Source organism: Lycorma delicatula, chromosome 1 (assembly GCF_047948215.1).
Source record: "Lycorma delicatula isolate Av1 chromosome 1, ASM4794821v1, whole genome shotgun sequence".
Taxonomy (NCBI): Eukaryota; Metazoa; Arthropoda; class Insecta; order Hemiptera; family Fulgoridae; genus Lycorma; species Lycorma delicatula.
This window is the reverse complement of record NC_134455.1, coordinates 323,246,315-323,269,467: the sequence shown is the minus strand read 5'-3', so window position 1 is coordinate 323,269,467 and position 23,153 is coordinate 323,246,315. Positions and strand designations below refer to the sequence as shown.

Genomic DNA, 23,153 nt, shown 5'->3' with positions numbered 1-23,153 from the left:
TTGTTTTATTAACTACAGATTCAATAAACAGTGATGTGAAAAAAATTAACTGATCTTATAGTTAACTGTGAGCTGTTATTTACAAGAATAAATGAACATACTAGATCAATCATATTTTTGCCAGATGACACAATTTATAAGGCTGTAAATTCTTCTTTTTTTTTGGAATACTTACCCTACTAAATAACAAACAGGCTTTAAATTATAAGATAAGATTTAATTGTATCTTATGATATTACTGCATACACATTATCATGCTATTAGATTTTATTACTTTTAATTGTAATTCTAGTTTGTTTAAATGTTTTGAGTGTTTTTTATATATCTATATTTTATAAATATAGATTTATAGTTAGGCTACATAAATCTGCATTTTCTTAAAAATTACCATTTTTTTCTTCACTGTAACAGAGATGGAAACAGTGGACAGACAAATAAATCATTAGCCTAGCGAGAGATGGACATCACTGACCCATCCCTTTTCTCTTATTTCTACAATAGTTTGAAAAGGTGTATATGAGCTAAAAAAAATAAAAGAAAACACCTACACATTAGCGTAGAAACTTTATATAAGGTAGCATCATATGTCAAGAAATAGAGTTGCTTCCTTGAATAATTCTTACAGGTGAGTGTTTCAGTACAGGTGAGTTATATTTTTTTTTTTTTAAGTAAAATATTAAGAGTAAAATTATTGTCTGCTTAATACATCAAAGACTACTTACGTCTTTTTTTGTCAGTGAATGAATGCTTATATGAGACATGTAAGGGCTGATGAGTTACAAATTGCAATTGGCAACACTGTTTGGTTCATGCATGAGCAGTAGCTTTAAGTAGTCTATTGGAGAAATATCCGCCAAACCACACTGCCATCAGTTCATTGTTGTTTTTCTTCACAAGACTATTAAATATGAGTGCAGCAATAACAAATCATGCCAATTGTAAAGTTCAAACAGTGATTAGATTTCTAAATGCAAGAGGCTGCTGAAATTCACTGTCAATTACATGAAATATATGGGCCTAACACAATGAGTGAAGGAAAAGTGAGGCAATGGTGTCATGAGTTTATGCAAGGATGTTCAAATGTTCTCGACTAACAAAGAAGTGATAAGCCTAGTGTCTGAATTAATGAGCTTATAAAACATGAAAATGCAAAAGTGAGGGAAAATCATCGCTTTATGATTAGTAATCTTTCTCTATAATTTCCATAAATTTCAAAGACAACGTTGTTAAAAATCATGACTGACACTCTGGGCTATCGTAAACTGTGTGACAATGGGTGCCAAAAATGTTGGTTAGTGTTCACAAAGATCACAGAATGATATCTGCACATGGTTTTCTCAACCGCTTTTACCACAAAAGACAAATTTGTTTCCCATATCGTCACTGGTGACAAAATGTGGATTTTGTACATCAAGTTGAGACAAAACAAACCATGCAGTGACATCAATCCCGTTCACCTAAATCAAAAAAATTCATACAAGCTCAATTTTGAAGGAAAATCATAGCAACTGTATTCTGCGACTGAAAGGGACTGCTTTTGATTGGTTTCATAGAATCTGGATCATCCATCACATCACAAGTCTACAATGAACACTTTGTAAACTGTGTCATGCCATTCAAAACTAACGACAGGGAATGCTGAGATCAGGGATTGCTCTTCTTCACAATAATGCACAAAAGAAACAATTAAAAAATTCAGATGGGAGATTTTTGACCATCCCCTTAGGTCCTGATTTTGTGCCCAGTGACTACCATATTTTCCTATATACAAACACTGGTTGTTTGTTTCAACGATTAAAGGAAAGTGAAGAATTGAAAATCTCAATGCAAAAGTGGCTACAATGCTAAGTGGTGGAATTTTATGCAGTGGATTTGAAGAAGCTCATTTTACAATATCATAATTGTTTGTAACAAAATGGTGATTTTGTAAAAAAAATAACAGTTTATATGTAAATATTGGAAACCATGAATAATTTTTTTATTTTTTTAACTGTTCTCATTTTGTCACTGAAATGCCCTACTTTTAAATCACACCTCGTGCATATATATATATATATATACACGTACACAGTGACAGAGTGTTTTATTTTAATCACTCCAGGCGATTTATCACACAATATAAAGAAATAATCCAAAAAAAAGTTACTCAGATTGGAGAGGGAAACCTCATGGTGACCTTGACTGTAATTTCAAGGTTAAGATGTTTTTTCAAATGGAATGACCTATGTTTGATCCTACCAGTGGAAAGAGAAGAAGATTTTACATTGGAATATGTAACACATATGACCTTTTTTGAAGGTCATATGGTTAACCATCTGAGATAATGACATATGATAGTGTAAAGACATTTTTACGATCTTTCACACAGCATAGTTGGCACAAATGGCCTGGAATATTGTATGACCTCCAAAAATATGTAACTAGTATAACATTATCTCCGGTGGTTAGCCATATGACCTTCACAAAAGGTCCAAGGCCATATTGTGACCACGTATATCTCAATGTAAAATTTTCTGCTCTTTTCATTGGTGTAATCAAAAATAGGTCAATCCATTTGAAAAAATAGTGTTAACACTGAAATAAGTTAAGGTCAAGTTCAAGGTCACCATGAGGTGTCCCCCTCCAATCTGAGTTAACTTTTATTTAGGTCATTTTTTATTGTGCATAGTTTATGAGACAATCACCTAGAGTGACTATATCTCCATCCATGAAATTAAATCGTATTAAAATTCTTCTTAAGGTACAAATTGAGAGGTAGATTTGGTGCTTTCTTATGGTTGTTGAACTAAGAAATTGAATAAAAGTTGTTTCACACCTCTATCTTACTTAGGTTTTAAGAAAAACAGAATAAAACATAAAAAGTTTTGTCAGAAAGTACTTTTTTTTTGGATTTGGAATAAAATAGCTATGTTAATTTGCCAATAAATAAATATTTCTAGTTAACTTTGTAGAGAATTTAAATCTGAGAAAATTGATGTAAATAATATCTATTAAAATTAAAACACAGATTTGAGAAGTTCAACTTTAATCAGAAATAAAACACAGAACTGGATTGGAAAAGTGATAGAATTTTAAACAGAACAATTGCCAATAAATTTGAAAGACATCTTCTAAAAATATTAAAATTTTTATGTTTTAATAGTTCGACAATAACAGCTGACAAAAATTAAGTTTATGTCTAGCATTTGAATAATCATTTGCACGGTGTTTCTGTTGTAACTGTTCAGTCATCATTCAACATGAGTGATACCCCAATTTTTTTTCTATTGGAGGGTTGACAGACATGTTAAAAATGGATTGGCTGCTGTGTATGAATACCAGGAAAATTGTCTAGATTGAAGAGTACCAGATCATAAAGATCATATTTGAGGCTTTGGAGGCGAGTTAGAGAAACAGGTATGCTTAAACCACAATGATTTGATGCTGGTCATGAACGTTTTGTGAGAAATGTTAATGCTGAAAAAGCAATATTGAACGTGGTACAATTATCTCTCACCACAAGTACAACAAGATTGTCACATCGCTTTCATGTTTTGCAATCAAGTGTGTGGTAAATGTTATGAGGGGCAACAACTATACTCATTCCATACATGTAAAAGAGTTACTACCACCTGATTTTGATAAATGGATAAAATTCTGTCGAATTAGATAATGTGAACATCATCCCGATAATTATTAATTTTTTTCTGTTATTGATAAGTTTTCTATTGTTTTCATTTATATTACGTTGTTCAAAGATTGATGAAAATTGTTCTGTTTAAAATCATATAACTTTTCCAATCCAGGTTGTATGTTTAGTTTCTAATTAAAGTTTACTTCTCAAATTTATGTCTAATTTTAATAGACATTATTTACATCAATTATCTCAGAATTAAATTCTCTTCAAAGTTAACTACAAATTTTTATTTGTTTATTGGTACATTAACAAAGCTATTTTATTCCAAACCTAAAAAAGTGTATTTTCCAACAAAATTTTTTTCGTGTTTTACCCTGTTTTTCTTAAAACCTTAAGACAGAGGTCTGGGACCACTTTTATCCAATTTCTTAGATCAAAAATCATTAGAAAGCTCCAATTTACTTCTCGATTTGTACCCCCATAATTTTAGTATATTTTAATTTCACAGAGGGAGTAGAAAGGTTATGGTTAAGGTTAAGGTTATGGAGCAGAGTTAAATGTTTCACAAGCCAAAACTCGCTAACAAACCGTTGTTTATAACTTTTTTCTACTTTTTGGCTACAGAATCATCTTCCAAGAGATTAATGTGCCTTATATTAATATTACATTATTTGAAAATTATTATAGAAATTAAAATTGTTTTTTTTTTTTAAATCTTGTCTTGCTCTTCTATAATTCCTAGTGTCAGTATTAAAACAATAATTTATGTTTTCTGAAATTTATTATATAAATATAAAAACTAACAATTATATTACAATTCTAATATACATTAATTACGAATAATTCTAATATATACACTTATTACGTAGTTATCATCAATACTCATAATTTAATTACAAAAATCAAAATATATATATTATTAAATGCTCTAAACAAACAAATACACCTAAATATTAGTAGATTTGAATGTATAGTATAAATACATTGTAAAAATGTACAAAAACATAAGTAGAGATGCTCAAGACATAATATTCTATTCCCACATAATATATATATATATATATATATTTTTTTTTTTTAATAAATGAATTATATGGTATAATATTTACCCTAGACTGTCTCGTACAATAACATTTTTACATTTATTATATTAAATTGTTATATTATAGTATATCATAAAATTTATCTTATCATTTATTACTTTCACAGTACCTAATCTGTATTTACGCATTCTTCAAGGCCATATAACCAGTAGAAAATTTTTCTGCATCATTTTTGGTTAGATATTAGTATACATCGATGTAACATAAAAGATATTTGAAGTGCTACATCTAACTGAACTTCTTATAAAAAGGAGCACTGTTTCATCTACTATGACTAAATAACATAATAGTACTTCATAGTTCCTAAAATTTTGGTTCAGTATAGCCTGTTAATTTAGTTATCTTTAACGTAAAATTATTTATTAAAAAAATTAACTATTACCTAATATGTTATTTTTTAACCAAATTACTACTTTATTTGAATTTTTATTTTAGGTAACATTGTGATTGATAAAAATACCACAAAAAACTGTATAATAAACTTAACAGATTATGCTAACTTTAGCCAGTTTAAAAAAAAAAAAAAACTTATCTTCAAGACAAAAATTAGTAGCAACTATGAGAGAAAGAGAAGAAATAATGAAGATGGTAATACTGTTATTCAAAAAATGTATTAATCAGTGGTATGTTTCCCTTTTACATTCTCAGAAAATAATTTCAATATTTTTATTAATAAAACAAGATTTTTAAAATAGCTGTGACAATTAACAAGCTACACTTTACTAAATCATATAATAAATATATTACTCTGCTGAAGTAAAACTACAATGTAGAGTTATAAAGAGATTCTTATCTCAAAATAATTGTAGTTTTTCATTTTTTGTAGTTTTTTCTTGAAAGTATTCATTAAACTTCAAAATACTACAGGTTTATATTAAAGGAAAAATAAATTGAAGTAGATTAATAATATGCAGCTTAAATGGTAAATACATTATTACTCATAACCTGATAAATTTAAGTGTGTGTGAGTGAGTGTGTGGACATACGTGTATAAAAGCTAATTGGAATCTTGAATCTGTTTTAATATTTACATTAAAATTTTATACAAATTCTTTGGAATAGATAAATTCCTCTTGAGACACAGGTTTTATCTTTGCTTGTTCTTTACTTTTTTCTTTCATTAATTCTTTTAAAATTGCCTTCTTTCTCGATGAAGCTGAAACAAAAAATAATAAAGCATAAATATATCTTTTGTATTAGTAGGCCACCAAATAATTAAAAATTTATTTACTTTTTAAACCAAATAAAAACAACTAGCTTTAACTTAAGGATTATTGGCGTTTAATTTATATTAAAAAAAAATAACAGGCTATAAATATTACAGCAATAAAATTCTAAACATAATTAGTATTCAGCTGTCATATACATGTATGAAAACAAAGATATTTTTAGACTGACTGTATGATTAATAATATGATTCATTCAATCAATACTGAATATTCTTTTCTATATTATAACAAAGCAAGTTTCTTTCTGTATAGTGATACATTTAATAGAAAATGCACTTTACATCAATTTAATTTTTTCTTTCTTTCATTTGCTAAAATAAAATATATATTTTTTGGAGGAAAAAGTTTGGTAACATAAAGCTTAAGTTTATTAAAATTTTGTTTCTTTTTTGATAGTAATTAATTAATTCACTTCAAAAACCCTGAAGGCTTTTGCTCAGAAATTAATAGCTTGTAAAAAATGTCAAATCAGACCAGCGTTTGAACTCAAAGCTTTGAAAGGCAGAGACATTATTATTATTATACATAAAATGTGAAATATTTTATTATATTAGAGTGTATTGCAAGACACATTTTAAAAGTTTCTTCCAAAATGTAGTTGACTCAGACATGTTTTACTTTATTTTCAGTAAGTTGCTTAAGAGTTTGTGTTATAAAACTACAATTTTATTTAATGAATAGTTGAGGTATTTATAATTTAAAAATTAAAACAACTGGCATAGCAAACGCTGAATATTTATATCTCTATAGTGATTGTTTATAATGTGTACCAAACTTTGTTAAAATATCTCAATTTATGAATTAGATATGAATCTTTATTTTAAAAAAACAGATAACTTAGTGATAGATACAAATTGATTCCAGATCTATTAACATTTTTCTCGGATTGAGGTGAACCAAACTTTCTGCAACAGAATTAAAATGATGAAATTCACAAACATATCACATATATTTATGTGTGATATAATAGTTACACACCCTAATGTGTGTGTGTTATTTGTCACAGTTAATTGTTTATGTTAAAAAGTATGCCCTACAATACCAGTATTATTTTTTCCATCAGAACTGCAGCAAGATGAAAAAAATAAAAATGGAAGAATAAAGAAGAAATACGTATTTTTTGGTTAAGCAATGAACTCTAGGGGTCTACTTGCATATGGATTTGAATTTACGAGTAAATGCAATTATCAGACATGAAAATATTTTAATGAAAGATCTTCAACTAAAAAAATATATTATCATAGAAAAAGTACATACACTCTTAGTTATAAATAAATGCATTCTTATTGAATGATTTCTTTATTGCATTATTACGGCCTTGTATTCCTTAAGCATTAAACCTACCTAAGGTAACTAATTTCGTCTCTGATGGAGGCTTATCCAATGGTTTCTCTCCAATAATTCCAACTACAGCACCAACTTTATAAACTGGCAACGGTATTACAGTTGAAGATACTGGTATCAAAACTGTAACAATGTTATGCCATAAGCAAACTGAAATCATACCTATACAAATTATTAAAAATGTATTTTATATAACCTTTATAACGTTTTTTAAAAGGTAATATAAAATAAAATCTTATAATTACAAGTCATGAATTAAAATAGTCTATAAGCTCTGTGCAAGTGTAATAACTAATAATTTTTAAATATTAAATATTCCAAAAAAGTCTTATCATGTTGGCTCACAATAATTACTCTAAGACGTATATGATTGTGGCTCTTTTTGAAATATTAAAATTCTATTAATGTGTATTCTATTTAATGACCGCATTTAGTCATAAAAAATTCTTTTACTTTTATTTTACAAACATTGAATGATTTGTTCTTTGAACTGAATTTATTCTTTTCATAACTATGAATTTAGGTTATATATTTCTATATAATTTATAAATTTTGCTGTTAGTCATAAAATAACGATCCCTAAAATAATTAGGCTTACTGTATGTCCAGGATTAGCCTGGACAGTCCTGGTTTTCTAGTGCTGGCTGGGTTTTGAGAATTTTATGGCTGGCAAGGATTTTTTTTAATTTTAGGCCTATATGTTTGACATTGCGTTTTTAAACGTTCTTTTATGGCCATGCATCTCTCAGCCAACCTTGGAGCAAGCGCTGACATCGATTTTGACAGAGGCGTGGCTATCGGTCTTGCTACAACTTTTTACTCAGTCATTTTTTACTCAGGGGCAATGTGTTTATGTTGTTTTCATGTGTGAAGTTAACTCATCAACATGTTTTTGAACATTTTATCTGTATTCATTTTCATCTCATCGTTTAGCAATGGGCAAAATAAAATGTGTCTTTATTTAATATTAACCTGCAACAAGTTTTTGAAATTGTGTAATGGCAGTAACAATATTGCACACTATGTACTGGAGAATTTTCTGTTGCACATAAAGGAAAGGGTGATATTGAAGACCACATGAAAACAGCTAAACATTAATGCTACTACTTCAGCATAACAGATTTTTTAAAGCAAAGATGGGAATAAGAATAACAGTGATCTGGAATATGCAGCAAAAGAACCCTACTTTCTCATACCACACTGCTAGATACGAACTGTTTCAGAACATCAGACTGCACACCTAAACTGGTTAAAAAGTTATGTGACCAAAATTTTCATCTGCTAGAATCAAAATCGAGGCAATTATTGTTAACATTATTTCGCCATTTACATTTTACAATGTGTTGCATTCTTTGGAAGACATTAATCATCTAACAATAATGATGAATAGCTCAAACAAAAGTGAAGTAAAACAGTTCCGATTGTTGTAAGATATTTCAGTCTGGAGGAGGGAATTCAAGTTAAACTATTAAATTTTGATGAAGTATCAGGTGAAACTGCTCAAGTTTTGACTCAGTATCTTTTGCAGTGTGTAAAAAAGTACAAACTTGAAGAAAAGTTGGTTTATTTTTCTGCTGATAACACTAACAGTAATTTTGGTGGTGTGAAGAAAAAGGGGAATGGAAATGTGTTCAGAAAAGTTCAAAGTGATTTAGGTAGACCTATTTAGGAATTGATTGTTCAGCCCACATTAAATACAATTCAGTATAAACAGCATGTGACTCTCTACCCTTGGATAAAGACGTTATTGTTATAAAAATTTATAAATATTTTTGTATATACAGTAAGAGTAATGAAACTTAGAGAGTTTTATGAATTTGTGGAAACAGATTATAAAAATGTATTATCTCATAGCAGCACAAGGTTCCTTAGATTGTTACCTCCAATAGAAAGAATTCATTCCATTTCTGAAGACCTAAAATCATACTTCTTACCTTGTGACAAATGCCCAAAATTATTATTTGATTTTTGATAATCTAGAAAGTGAACTGTTTTTGAAATTTTTATATGGTACTCTATAGTTATTTAATAATGTACTTCTGAAATTGGAAGAGCTAATTCTATCACAGCAACAGAAGCATTTCAGACATATTCTGAATTAATTTGTCAACTTCAGGAAAAACACCTCACAAATTTATACCATCTTCAGCCAAAGAATTACTCTGCACTCCAAAAGAAAATAGTGATGTTCAGGAACAAAAATTCTTCTCAAGCGTGACAATTTTTATAATTCTAATATCCAATACTTAGAATTGTGGAGTACCAGTTTTGATAAAGTTAGTAAGTTTCAGTGGATAAATTTACGAACTGAAATTGCCTGGTCTGATTTAGAAGAGAGTGCACAAGTTTTTATTGAAATTATAAAAGATTCCATAAATATTAATGACCTATATGATGAACGTACATTGTTGAACCAGGTAATTCAAAAGCGCAAAAGGTAGATTGTGGTTCAAGTTCTGAAAAAGTATCAGATACTGTTGAAGAGAAGTGGAAACTATTTCTAAAGACTGATATTTCATGTTGCAATATTTCTAAAATGGTTGAGTTTGCGATTCTTTGCCTGGGACATCTGCTCTAGTTGAGAGAGTTTTTTTCAGTTACAGGATCACTTGGTCTGCAAAAAGGGGTAGACTTTCAGTATCTACCATTAAACATCTGCTAAATGTTAAAATTAATTCAGAACTTTCTTGTTGTGAATTTTATGATGTAATTAAAACAAACAAACCATTTCTGAAAAAAAGTCATGTCTAGTGAAACATAAACTGAATAAAGTTTAATGTTTCAGTAAACTGTTAAGACTTTTAAGTAATTTCAAAAATATGTCCTGGGTTGGACCCAAAAAAATATGGTAAGCCTAAAAATAATGTAATCCCCATTTAAATCAACGGTAATCCATAAAATAATGATCCCTAAAATAATATAATCCACATTTAAATCAACTAATATTGTGATATCATTAGACTTAAATAATATAGTCATTACATTGATTCAAACAGTCAAATATTATTCTTATTCTTTTTTTTTGTTATAATGTGAAATTATCATTATTACCATTCTAATAATCTCCCATGATAAATTCCAGATCATAATTTATTTATATAAATGTGAATAATCTGGAAAATGAAATTTGTTAAAAAGATTAAAAATCACAGAAACTAATTCAGAATAAACAAAGGTCAATGCATAATTTTTTATTTGAACAATACTCCTACATATTGTTTTACAGAAATACTGGGTACGTTCAACTAAAATAAAACCATTAGCTATCATCTAAAAAAAATGAATTTATAGATTTATTATAAAAAAATGCACCAATTTTCTCTAAATATTTCCATAGTTTTCATTTACATTGCTAATTATGAAATCAGTTAAAAGTTAACTGAATATTATTGTCTTATGTCCAATTAACATTCTGTTATTTTAAAGAAGATATCTGTTATTTAAAAACAAATTTATTTTATTTTTTATTTTAAAACAAAGATATTATGTATAGTTGTTTAGTATATTTTATACTAATTGTATTATACTTAAAACACACACATTTGCAGGTGCACGCACACGCACACATTTATTAACAAGTTTTGTTTATAATAAACATGTTTGTTAAGTAGAAGTATGTGATTTGTATTCTTAGTTTTGATAATTTTACACCTGATTATACAACTGTAGGCAGGAAGCCTTGACTACACCTACATGAAATACACACCCTAATACAATTCCTACTGGCTTATATATTATTTTATGTGTTAAATGAATTCATAATGTTTGTAAGAAAAATGGCATAAATAACAGTAAACAACTTTGCCTTAACACAAACTGAATTGTTTATCAAATATCACTATAATAAAATATTACTATACTGACATGTATGTTCAGTTTCTCTTTATTTAGTCTAAATGCAATCAGCTAAAAGAGTTACAATTAATTTTAGCAACAAAATGTTATCATTCTTATAGTCATTTTACATTGAAAACTCTAAACTCTGGAGAGAAAGGGGTTAATAAAATAAAATCTTTACTTTTCCATACTCCTAACTAAACAAACAACGATTAATGAAAAAAACTTATTGTTGTGTTTATTTATGTTTTCAGCATCAAACATACATTTAAACTGAATTTATAAAAATAATTTTTACATGATCAATTCTTACGTGATATCAAATTTGTGTTCATGATGCACCAAGAATACAGAAATTGATTTAGCTGAGATTTGGCACACAACTTCCATCAAATATTCAATTAAATTATTTACAGCCATTTTTCAGTCAGTTAGATGTTTAAAAAAAAACTTATTGGCAAAAGACCTACTTGGAATTGGATTTTTGTTCTTACTGAGTTTTGGTGTAAATACCTTCGTCAAAAGAAAGTGGAACCTTCATTAAAAAAGAAATGCACCTAGAGTTTAATCCCAGATAAAATCCAGAAAGTTCAATCAGAATAAAATTCACCCATTTTTTAACTCCCCTGATATGTAGTAGAAACAAAAAATTGGCCTACAAAATAATTTACGTATTGTATTTCACTTGTATATTGAGAGTGGAGAAAAATCAAAAACAAAAATCTCAAAACATAATTTATCCAGGCAGACAAAACATTTATATATATTAGTATAAATGAAATTCTCTTTCTTAAATTAAAAAAAACAACATTTTTTTAAAAGATTATACAATTTCACAAAAAAATATTATTCTCTCATACACAAGAAGTGGTTTTTCAAGTATTGGCATTTGGCTGCAAATCCATAGATTTTATTCTGAGATTTCAGAATCTATATGTTGCAGAGACAGAAATGAAGGTCATTCAATTTACACATTTTACGACCTTGTTTTCCTTTTGTAAACTAGTTTTGCAAATGTCAAACAACCTACTTCCAGTCTAATGTAATTGAGTAAATAAATTTATTTAATAAAACCTCTCTTAAATTTTGACCTGATATTTTTTTATATTTAAAGAAGATTTTGTTTTAAAACAGAAAATTATTAAATTACACCACAGCATTTCTGAATAATAGTTTTTTGTTTTTTTTAATAGTTTTAATAGTTTTTTTTTTTTTTTAATTGTTGTATGTAACGTAATTCTTTTCTTCTGCTGTTATTGATATTAAAGGCAATTTTTGGGGATTTTTTATCACATTATACATCATTCTTTTTCCAATTAATTTCAGAACTAACTACTGTAATGACTTTTTTTGTAATTTTGTAATTGTAATAAACAGATCACCAGAAATCTGTAATTGTAAAGAAATTTTCACTTTTCTTGCAAAGAAAATGTGCTCATGGAAAATTTGTATATGATCAACAAAAGATAATAATTAAAAAAATTATTGGTTTTCCAAAGAAATTTTAAGTTATAGCTTCAGTTCAAGAAGGCTTTTCTTAAGATTTTTGCTTTAGAAAATTGCAAATTTCTAAATAAATCAGTAGTTGCAGAGGAATATTTGTATAAGAAATATATTTTAAACATTGAGAGTCATAAAAACTGTATCGAAAGTTTTATTTAAAAATGTAATACTTTGTAGATTCTGACAAACAAAATAAATCTCTTTTATTATTTAACTATGAATTTGTTCTGTAATTTATTTTACAATTTTTATTCAATGGCCACATTTTGCCATTAAAAATAACCGGCTTTTAGTTCATTTTTTTAAGTGTATCAAATTTTATCTATTTGTATTTCTGTCATTTATTTTAACAGAAAAAGTTTAAAAATTATAAGCAAAACATTTTTTTTTTGTAAATAAACTTTTAAATGTTACCGGATAAAACGTTACACGATTCACATTTGATAGAATTTTAAATGATCTTAGCTGTCCAGTTGGTAGTTGCATGCTTACTTCTTGATCACACGGTTTCAGGTGTGGCCAAAAACTAAATCCTTGCAAATGTACCAGCCAGGTTTACCATCTATGGAGTTGAAGTACTTATAACTACACACAACAAAATTCTGGGGGAGTTGTGACCCTTCCCAATAGTATACAGATTGCATACCAATCTGCAAGAACCTCTTTGTCACAAGATTTTAATTTTCTCAGTTGTGTCCCAAGTATTTTCTATACATATTCAATACATTCAAGTTTCCCTATTTCTGTATTTTTCCGGTATGATTTACTTTCACACACAGAAATATGGATCTTTATGTCCCCATCTCCTAGGTACTGAATGTATAGAATATTGTACAGCCATTCTGACTGTTCAGCATTAGCAACCTCCATATCATTGCTAGTTTCTGGATAACTTGCCTTGTATGTGTTCATTTTTTTCTTTCTATACCTACAAAATTTACTCATAATGGCCACAACAAGGAGTTTGCCAGCATCAACTGATATCAGAAAAACAAGACCATCAATGATGTATCTCCTCATTTATGCCAGGAACCATCCAGAGTAACACACAAATCCTTATTGTTTAATTCTAGAACAGCTTCCTCAACGGGCGTTTTCATAGATAATTTGCATACTGTTTCCATGGCAAAAGAAAATGTAGTATCAAGTTTTTTTTTTTTAATTTGGTTGGTGGAGATGGAGTATTCAAAACTACACCAAAATTTTTGCGCAGTTAAAGTAATATATAGACCCTTCCCAATAATATATAAACAGCATACCATGTTAAGATCATAAAATTTTTTTTATGATTTTCATAACTTTTTATAATTTTATGACAGTTCATGAAACAAATCAAGAAGTTTGTTCGAATTTTGCCAGTAAGAGTCCGCAGAAGAACTGGACGACAGTATGTTTACAGTTCTAAACATGACCTAACCTAAAAGTGAAATGAAAATAGGAAAAAATTAAAAAATAAGCATGAAAACATTATATTTCATTTCAATTAGATTTGTAATAAAGAATACTTTCAAAAAATACCTCGAATTTTGTTAGACTTTTTTTCTTCCATTTGATGAACTGCGGGTCTCGAATATGTCACTTTTCTTCAAAAAAGTGGCTTTATGAATCGCACTGCTAGGTAACGTACAAAAACTTGAATAATGTACTTGAAATAATAAAATTTAAAAGAAAATATACTACAGCTTTTTAATAGTAAATGCTCTTATGAAAATGAAAGTACTGAAGATGAAACATTTTTTTTAATTTCCATCACTTCATTAAAAAAATAAAAATATTAGTTTACAAGAGATTATAGCCGCTAATAAAACACAAAAAAAACACGAATGGTGGGGAAGTGTTGCAAATGTGGCAACAAAGATTTGTTACATAAAACAAAAATAAATTTGAACGGTAAAATTTTTATTCTACAATTAGAACTATCTGAACTGATTGATGGAGAAATAAAAAAAAGTTCATTTAATAATAATATAGAAAGTGTGACCACGGATATGATAAAAATCGAGGGTTACACTTACAAAGTAATAAGTGCAATATTACATCACGTATTTTCGACTCGTGAAGGTCATTATGCTAGTTTTATTAAAAAGGAAAAATGTGGTATGAAGTGAATGATATGAATATCAACAAAATAAATTGGCCGAGAAATTCAAATAATGTATATTTGTTTGTTTTAGATAACAAATCCATAAGATAACAATAATAATAATAAATAAATAAATAATAAATCTACAACAATCAGTTTGGAGTCCAGACATAGGGAGAGGAAGATGAGATGAGATGATGAAATGGGAGGTGAACACCTGCTTCAAAACCATCGGGGAAACAAAGACTGTAGCTTCCCCCCCCCCCCCCCCATGTACTGAATAGAAGAAGTAGCTGAAGGCTATTTGTACGAACTTCTTGTCCTACAGGGAAGAAGTTTCTGATCAAAAGAGATCAGGGCTGTGTTGTTTCAAGAGGTAGCCACTCAGACCTCGGGTGGAGATCTGACTCAGATGCCTGATGGAGGACATAATCAGGGCGACTTACTTGGGAAAAATGTATCTGATGAGGCTCTTTTTCAACTGGTTCAACGGAGTTGGTAGAAAAAAACATTTTGTTCTTCTACACTGGTGACAGATCCTGGACAAATAGGTAAGACCTCTCAGGCAAGGCTACTGTACTTAGCGATGGGTGTTGGCCACTCTCAACATTCTCCAGCCCTTCTTTGGGTACCTTGGGTTGAGAAACTGGTTGGTGAAGGTAGTCTACAGGAAGGATAAGTACTTATTGATAAGTCGAGCACCTCTGTTTTATCAGATGATGTGGTTGAAGCTGGGCGGACCACTTATGTTATTGTTGCTGACTCCGCCAAAGGGGAAGACAGGAAGGTTCACTGCTTTATGAGGGCCATCTCTGATGTGGTGATGGCGGATAGTGGGGTGAGTTTTGGCGGGCCTGCTGGACTGGTCGGTAGCTACTTCTGCTGGTTAGTGGAATATTTTGGCAGAAGAAGTGACTAAATTCCAGGATTTCCTTGATGATAAGGTATCAAGTGAGCAGGTGCTTAAGAATCATCTTCCACCGAAGAGGCCGGTGGGGCCGCCTACCGCGACTGCTGTCGTGAAGACGTTGGGGAGGTCCTATGGGAATCTCCTGCGAACAGTGAAGGACAACGTATCGCTGGGTAATCTGGTGTCCTCTCAGCCCATCAGGGTCAGGGGAAGGCCTTCTCCATTGGATGAGGGCGGAGGGGGATGATGCTGAGTGGCTCCGTAGGGAGATTGCAGAGAAGGTAGACGGTGTTGGGAGGTAGGCGGCTCCATGTCCTTATTAAGGATGTGGATGCCTTAACCACAGAAGAAGAGTTCATGAGAGATCTTCATCGTGTTACCGGTGACTCTGTTACGATTGATGTGCTTTCGATGAGACCTTCCTACGGGGTCACTCAGGTTATGATGCTAGCTTTGCCACCCATCCTGTCAGATATTTTGCTACACGATGGCCAGGTGCAGATTGAATGGGTGGCCTGCAGAGTAATGCGCCAGTCGCTGGAAGAGCGGTGCTTCTGTTGTTGGGATACGGGATACAGGGCGAAGCTGTGTGGTGGTCCTGACAGGACCGGCCAATGTTTTAACTTCGAGGAGGTTGGCCATGTCAAGATGAATTGCCAGAAGGAAGCCCGCTGCACTTTCTGTAAAACCTCTGGTCACGCTATGGGGCGCCGAAGTTGCAGAAATGTAACCGGAAGTGAGGTGTACTCGCTGTGGGGCAAAGAATTATGGTGGCTCCAGCACGGGTTGGTCTCATCCAGAAAGGTGGGATGCTCCGGCTTCTCATCACCGATGAGTGGACGGTGACTCCTGGCTGAGCCACGGGGGGTGGGGGGGTAAATAAGACTGTAGTTCCGGTGGGGATCCCCGATGAGGGGGTTACCTCATTTGAGGCATGGCCACTAATCGAAAGACCGGGTGCTGGCTATCTAGGTGGGACCTTGAGTTCTGCCGAGGTAGTTTGAGGCGATGGCACCCCCCGGAGCTGTATTTATGCTTAATTGCGGTTTCGGCTCTGGGGGGGCGGGGTAAACAAAGTAAAAAAAAAGAAAAACATTGATACTGATATCAAAAAAGGTGAGACTATATTTCTATTATCAAAATCTGTTATTAATTTTGAATTTTATTTTAAAAATAATAATTGTTAAATATATAAACAATAGATATAGAATAATAAAAAATTCCTTTCGGTACACCGGAAGGCGGAGGTAGGCTTCTTCGATGTTAAGAAGGGGATAAAAAAGATTTCCAACTTAAAGTTAAGAAGACTTCAAATTTAAGACGACAATGGTTAAAGTTAAGACGACATTGGTTGCATGTGAAAATAAGTTTCACATGTTTAGCATATGACAAGCCCCATCTTCTTACAATTCCAGCAATATTTTGGTCATCCCTTGCCATAAGGGTTGTTCATATCAAAACTTGTTACAGACAAACGTTTCAGGTAATGTTTACTAGAGGACTAACAACCACTTTAAACGCATTCAATAATGTGCTTATTAAGGGAGGTGTGATTCCTTTTTGTCTTTGAAACCCCCTGGGCCAATGGTTGGTGAAAAAAATTTACTTAAATAAGTTTTAGGCCCTTATCCAAAGAATAGTAGGAACTTTAAACGAATTCGATATTTTACTTAATAAGAAAGTTATAGCGACGTTTTGTTTTTCCGAAAAAGCCCCCATTTCCATCCCCATGATCCGATTTTGGCGGTTAACAAACTAGACCGAGATTTTGGAACGAGTTATTTTTAGGAACAATTTGAAAGTGATTGGCGCAATATTAGTTATAGCAGTTATCGTGTACACAAGAAGGGGAAATATATATATGTAAACTTTTGAGCTGACGGTGGTTTTTGGATCTGATGATGTGAAACGCGAAGATATGTCGAACTTTTCGGAAGTCGAATCATGATACCCATTACAATAGGCAGCTTTCTTATGAAATCTACCTAAAAATGATTAAGCGTTCCATATAATAAGAAAAAAAAATAGAAAAATTTGTTACAAAACACTTACCGGCCAGATTTCATTTATTAAACAACGAATAATAATTATATGAATTGTATTTCTGTAATGTGATATGTATCACATGTCACATTTTTATCATAACACATTCAAAACGACAAAGAAACTACGCTAAATTGTATTTTTATATACAAAAAAAGGTAATTAACAAAGTAAGCCTAAGTAAATAAATAATCAATACATCTGTTGCTAAAAAAACGATCAGAATATGAAAGTAATGTACAACGCATTTAATTGATTTTTTCTATTTACATCCTTTAGTAAAAATATTCCATTAAAACATACATTCAATGAAAAAACCGAATTTTCATCACGTTGAAAAGTTAAAAACTTGAAATAATGTTGACTACTTAAAATAAAGACAATACGAGTCGTAGTGAAATATAAGGTGAAAATTACTTTCAAAACATGTAATTGAAGAAAAGATGTTGTATCAGTAATAATTCAATATGTAATATAAACGCTAATAGATGATAAGTTTTTGATAGCAAATCTATAACTGTCAAATTTAACCAGAATTGTGGTAATGACTTTATACTACCCCCTCCTAATTATATGAGTTTATTTAATAAATGAAATCCGGCCGGTAAGAGTTTTGAAATAGTTTCCTATTTTTTGCTTATTATATGGAACACTTAAACATTTTTTATTATCTATTATTACATGTATTTTTTTTAAACAAAATTCTAAATTCAAACAAATTTTGATAATAGAAATGTAGTCTCCCACCTATTTTTATATCAGTACCATTTTGTTATCTGCGAGACTATTACCGCACGGTTTACAATTTCATTGTATTTTTTTTTTTTCATTTTCACTGAAATTGTTAAACGACAGTTTGAATTCTGTTGCTTGACCCTCATTACTCTTTCTTGGTATTAAATTGTGAAGGCAGTATTTACACTAGCACTTTCAATAACAATTTTAAAAACTTCAACGTCAATAATACCATATGACAATTGACAGTTCTACTGTTGTATAACTCATAATTAAATGATTATTTTACCTTCGATGGGGTTGGTTTCTCATGTTCAACTTACGATGTACATGGTTCCATTATAACCTCACACTGCAGACTTGTTTTGCCAACAATTTTTTTTACTGTACATTGAACTTCTATTTCCCACTCGTTTTTTGTTACACATTGTGAAACGTAATAAATTTCTAGTGTGTTCTACAAAAAAGAAATCAGTATTTACACTCAAAAAAACATTTTACTGATTCTATTACGACAATTCTACACCGAAGACTACACACATAACCACATACTGATTAATCGACAGTGTTGAAATAAGCACTATCGAATAGTCGATAAAACAGCGAGAATTTCGATACCACAATTGCAACATTCCGACGGGAAATACAAAGTCATGCATTGTTGAATCTCGGCAATATCTTGGGTTATCAGTTTCAGAAAAAAAAGTGATATACAATAACGTAATGCTTATATGCCTACAAATTGTACAAACTGAAATACCCCCATAAATAATTATCAAAACACTCAGAAAATTGTTCAGTTTCATAAAATGCTAAAAACAAAAAATGGTTTTCCCTGGTTTACAATACCCTAAGTATCATTAGTAAAATTAAAATTCAAAAATATTTAAATTAACTTCTCTCAAAAGTATATAAAGTTGTGTTGAGAATTAAATCCAAAAAAATTTAATACATTAAATAAAATGCACGCATAATGATTTCCTAACCATTTTGAGATGTGTGCCAATAACAGTGCTCTATTGCAAGACTCGCTTATAAAACTAGAAGAGAAATTAAGTTTGGTGATATCATAAAGAAAACATATATATATATATATATGCACCCAATGTATATATTTTTTTAAGATCAGATGTAGAAATCAAAATCTGATTGGCACAAACAAAAGAACTTCACGTAAAAATTCTGCTGGTATTGAATCTGGAACCAAGAATGAGAAAAGTTTTCTTGAAAACATTTACATAGAATAGTGCTTTGTAATAGCAAAACATGGACATCAGGAAAAGCAGAAATCAAAAGAATAAAAATGTGGTGTTACAGGAGGATGTTGAAATTTAGGTGAGTAAATATGCAAATATAGTATGAAATGAAGAAATTTTAACATGAATAGAAGAAAAGAGATATTTGTGACAGAATAATATTAAAAAGGAAACTGGATCAATCAGTTCTATAGTAAGACATTAAGATTTAGTATTTTAATATGGTATCAGAGGGATGTGTGGAAGGATTGTTGGAGGAAGACAAGGATATAAAACAGATAATGTATGATAACAGTAATGAAGAAAACAGATAACTGAGAATATAGGATGTAATTATGTTGAAGTTAAACGATTAACATAGATCAAAAAGGAACAGATAGAATCAGTTAAATGACAAATGACTACAAAAAAAAAAATTAATTTCTTTTATTTCATTTTTTACTACTTGTGTTTCATAAAAATGTAATAATTTCATTTGCAATTTTTTTTTGATGGCCAGCAATTAAACAACGAAATAAGATTGGGATATATTGGATTTGAATCATGCCTATTCAAACACTACATTCTGAATAGCTTTCCCTATTTCTAAAAAGCACCCACAGTAAAATCAGGTGACAGCAAGTTGAGGACAGCAGCACTTATCACTGAAAATGGTAGCAGAACCTACTGAAAATGTTTTGACAAATTATTAAAAATGTATTTTATAAGCTAGGTTCAGATATTTCATAAGTACATGCTTTAATCATTTTATATCATTTCTCATACAAAATTTCTTTTTATTTCAAATTTGTAAATTTTTGTTCTTTTTAGAATCAATTAGTGAAAAATATACTTGTAAGTACATATGTCCTACAATATGAATTTATTAATTATACTTGTTCTTATTTCAGAAATATGTTACAGTACAAATAACACAAAAAAAATCCAGATGAATTGTTTATTACTCATGTTTTGCCATCATAGATGTGCTACTGTCCATAAAAATGTTTCTAATGACTCACATAGTTTTCTCAACAGCTTTCTCAGGACTCTTTTGATTGAGAGTGAATAAAGTTTAAAACTAAACTTTAATTATTTATTTAAATATTTTTATTTTTTGAAGCAATATAACTTTCAATAGAAAAGTCAGTTGATTTTATTCTGTACAAACCGTATAAAAATTTCAATTATAAGAAACTAAAGCTATAAAAATCTTACATTCATACAACTATAAAGTAAATACAAAGATGAAACATGGACTAAAATGAGAACTTTATAGCTGGAACAACCTATTATCCAATAACACATCTGAAGAAAATAGTAATAAAATTTACTGTATTTTAAGTAGACTAAAAAATTGTTTTAATCTCTTCAGAAGTAATCATTCATTTTTATTGTTAACCTTTTATAACTAAATTATTTTTAAATCATTACTAGATCAGTTACTTAATTTCTGAGCGGTTTGCTTTCTTATAAATCTGTTTTTAGCAGAAATGTTTTATCCATTCTTCAAGTATTATCTTATTGTATGAAAGTTGAATACGATTTTCAATCTTTCCTTTTTTACATTTTCACTTTTTCTGAAGCGGTTCCAATAATAATTATAAATATGTAATTGTTACAAAACATTATTTTAATTTTATTTGTTGAACAAATAAATATACACTTTTTGCACTTTATAATAGTACAGGAGGGTCAGTTCCCCCTTCAGTGCCATTAAATTAAATTAGCAAAAATGGTAATTAAAATTATTTCTAATAATTTTTTTTGTGTTTTGTCTGCGATACAATAAGTACAATAACAAACATTCTATCATAAAGTACAAATACAAATAAGAAAAAATGTCAGGTGTAAATTTTATTATTTTCTGAATTTAATAATTCTGTGACTTAAAACAAATTTGAGATTATAATATGAGTAATGTAGTAATCTAAATTATAATATTATATTTTATTGGAAAACATGTTAAAATTAAATTAGAAATTTAACAATCAAAACTTTTATTTTACTGATCTATAATTTTAAACATCTTGAAAAGAGTTACCTGGTTCTAACTTATCATTTTCATTTTTTTTATAAATTGTTGGTACTCCACTACATAATTGTACAGAAATGTAAAATATTAAAAAAATAGAAACTTGTTTAGCCTCAGACCCCATGCTTCTGCAGATTCTAGTTGAAGACTGACCCACATTTTATATTCTGTAGAAAGTTTTCCCCACTTCTGCCATTTACTCTCACTGTTTTTCTCTGGTTGTATCTCTTTCTTTATCTTATTCTTCCTTCTCCCACTGCTTACTTTAAATTACATTTACCTTGCAAGGTTGTTCAGTTACAGTTTAATTTAAAATTAAAGTGTTTCCTTCAACAATGTATGTATGACCACACCCTGATATATTTTAGGCAATAAAATATTTTTGAACAAATGTAGCAACTTAGTTTTTTAATTTAATTAGGCATTAGAAGAAATATTTTGAATACAAAACTGGTATTGTGTCAACATATTTTTGAGCATTCATATACAAGCATTAAATTTTATTTATCATATTAATATCCAACAGATTAAATAAATATTATTTAAAAGCTCTTTATTCCTCCCAAATCTTTTAACTGTTAACTGCAAGAGACTTAACTTGGAATCTTTTTATAATTTTTATCACTTCTCACAATATTCATATTAGTAAGTATTTTTTTCTTTTTGTTTAGTGTCCGGTTAAAATATAACATCAATAAAAAATAATCATCCTAGAGCCTTAGTCTTAAGTCTGTAAATATTTTATAGTTATATTTACTGAATTACAAATAAAAAGTACTACAGCATAAATAAAGAAATAAATTAATATAAAAACAAATTAACTGCAAAACATAAAAAATACAAACCATAATTCTCAATCAATTTTTGCATTTTAAAAAGATAATCACACACAGAATACCACCTTCTCAAAGTGGTATGCTAATACACAATTATAAAAAAAAATATTTATAATACAAAAATGTTGTATTACAAAACAAAATTTAGTACAACATATCATCATCATCAGTCAATCATCATCATTATTATTATTTTTATTATTATTATTAATAATAATACAGTGGATCAGTGATTCTCAAAAACTTTTTGAATATATAATAATACAAATGATTTTATCATGCTTTGCCTTTAATTTCAGAAGGTAATTTGTTTACATCAATAAGAATATCAGTCATTTGGCTAACAAGTACAAAGACACAATGCTAATGGGTTCTTGTATACCACAGTGCACATGTAGTGACACATGAGCCATGCATGCACTATGTCGCACATGTACAAATAAGTTTGTTAATAAAAAATTGCTACGCTTTCCTCCAGTTGTTAAGTGGAATCAGTTGTGGATATCCTACAGACAAACACAGTTGCCTCTAGTGTTTTACATATTCTATGACGATCAATTTGGAAATGTTATTGTGTTACTTTTTCATTTGATAAAATTGAAGTGATAGCACTGGACTTCGTATCTCGAAAGGGGCTTTTTCTT

The 23,153-nt window shown here is 29.7% G+C and overlaps 1 protein-coding gene across 1 annotated transcript; it reads right to left on the bottom strand.

The window, feature by feature from the left end:
* Positions 1-4,585: 4,585 nt before the first annotated feature.
* Positions 4,586-21,841, bottom strand: LOC142334198 (uncharacterized). Its single transcript, XM_075382022.1, has 3 exons — positions 21,683-21,841; positions 7,293-7,415; positions 4,586-5,875 (listed from the first exon to the last, which is right to left on the bottom strand). The coding sequence occupies exons 1-3, from the start codon at positions 21,795-21,797 to the stop codon at positions 5,760-5,762; spliced, it is 354 nt and encodes a 117-aa protein (XP_075238137.1). The 5' UTR covers positions 21,798-21,841; the 3' UTR covers positions 4,586-5,759.
* Between the last annotated feature and the right edge of the window lie 1,312 nt (positions 21,842-23,153).

What these genes read in the sequence shown, in the direction of transcription:
- LOC142334198 (XM_075382022.1), bottom strand. Translation starts at nt 21,797, where the DNA reads ATGGGGTCTGAGGCTAAACAAGTTTCTATTTTTTTAATATTTTACATT. An exon ending in AAATGATAAGTTAGAACCAG is followed by an intron (nt 7,416 to 21,682) that starts GTAACTCTTTTC and finishes ACATTGTTACAG; the next exon opens with TTTTGATACCAGTATCTTCA. An exon ending in GACGAAATTAGTTACCTTAG is followed by an intron (nt 5,876 to 7,292) that starts GTAGGTTTAATG and finishes TTTTTGTTTCAG; the next exon opens with CTTCATCGAGAAAGAAGGCA.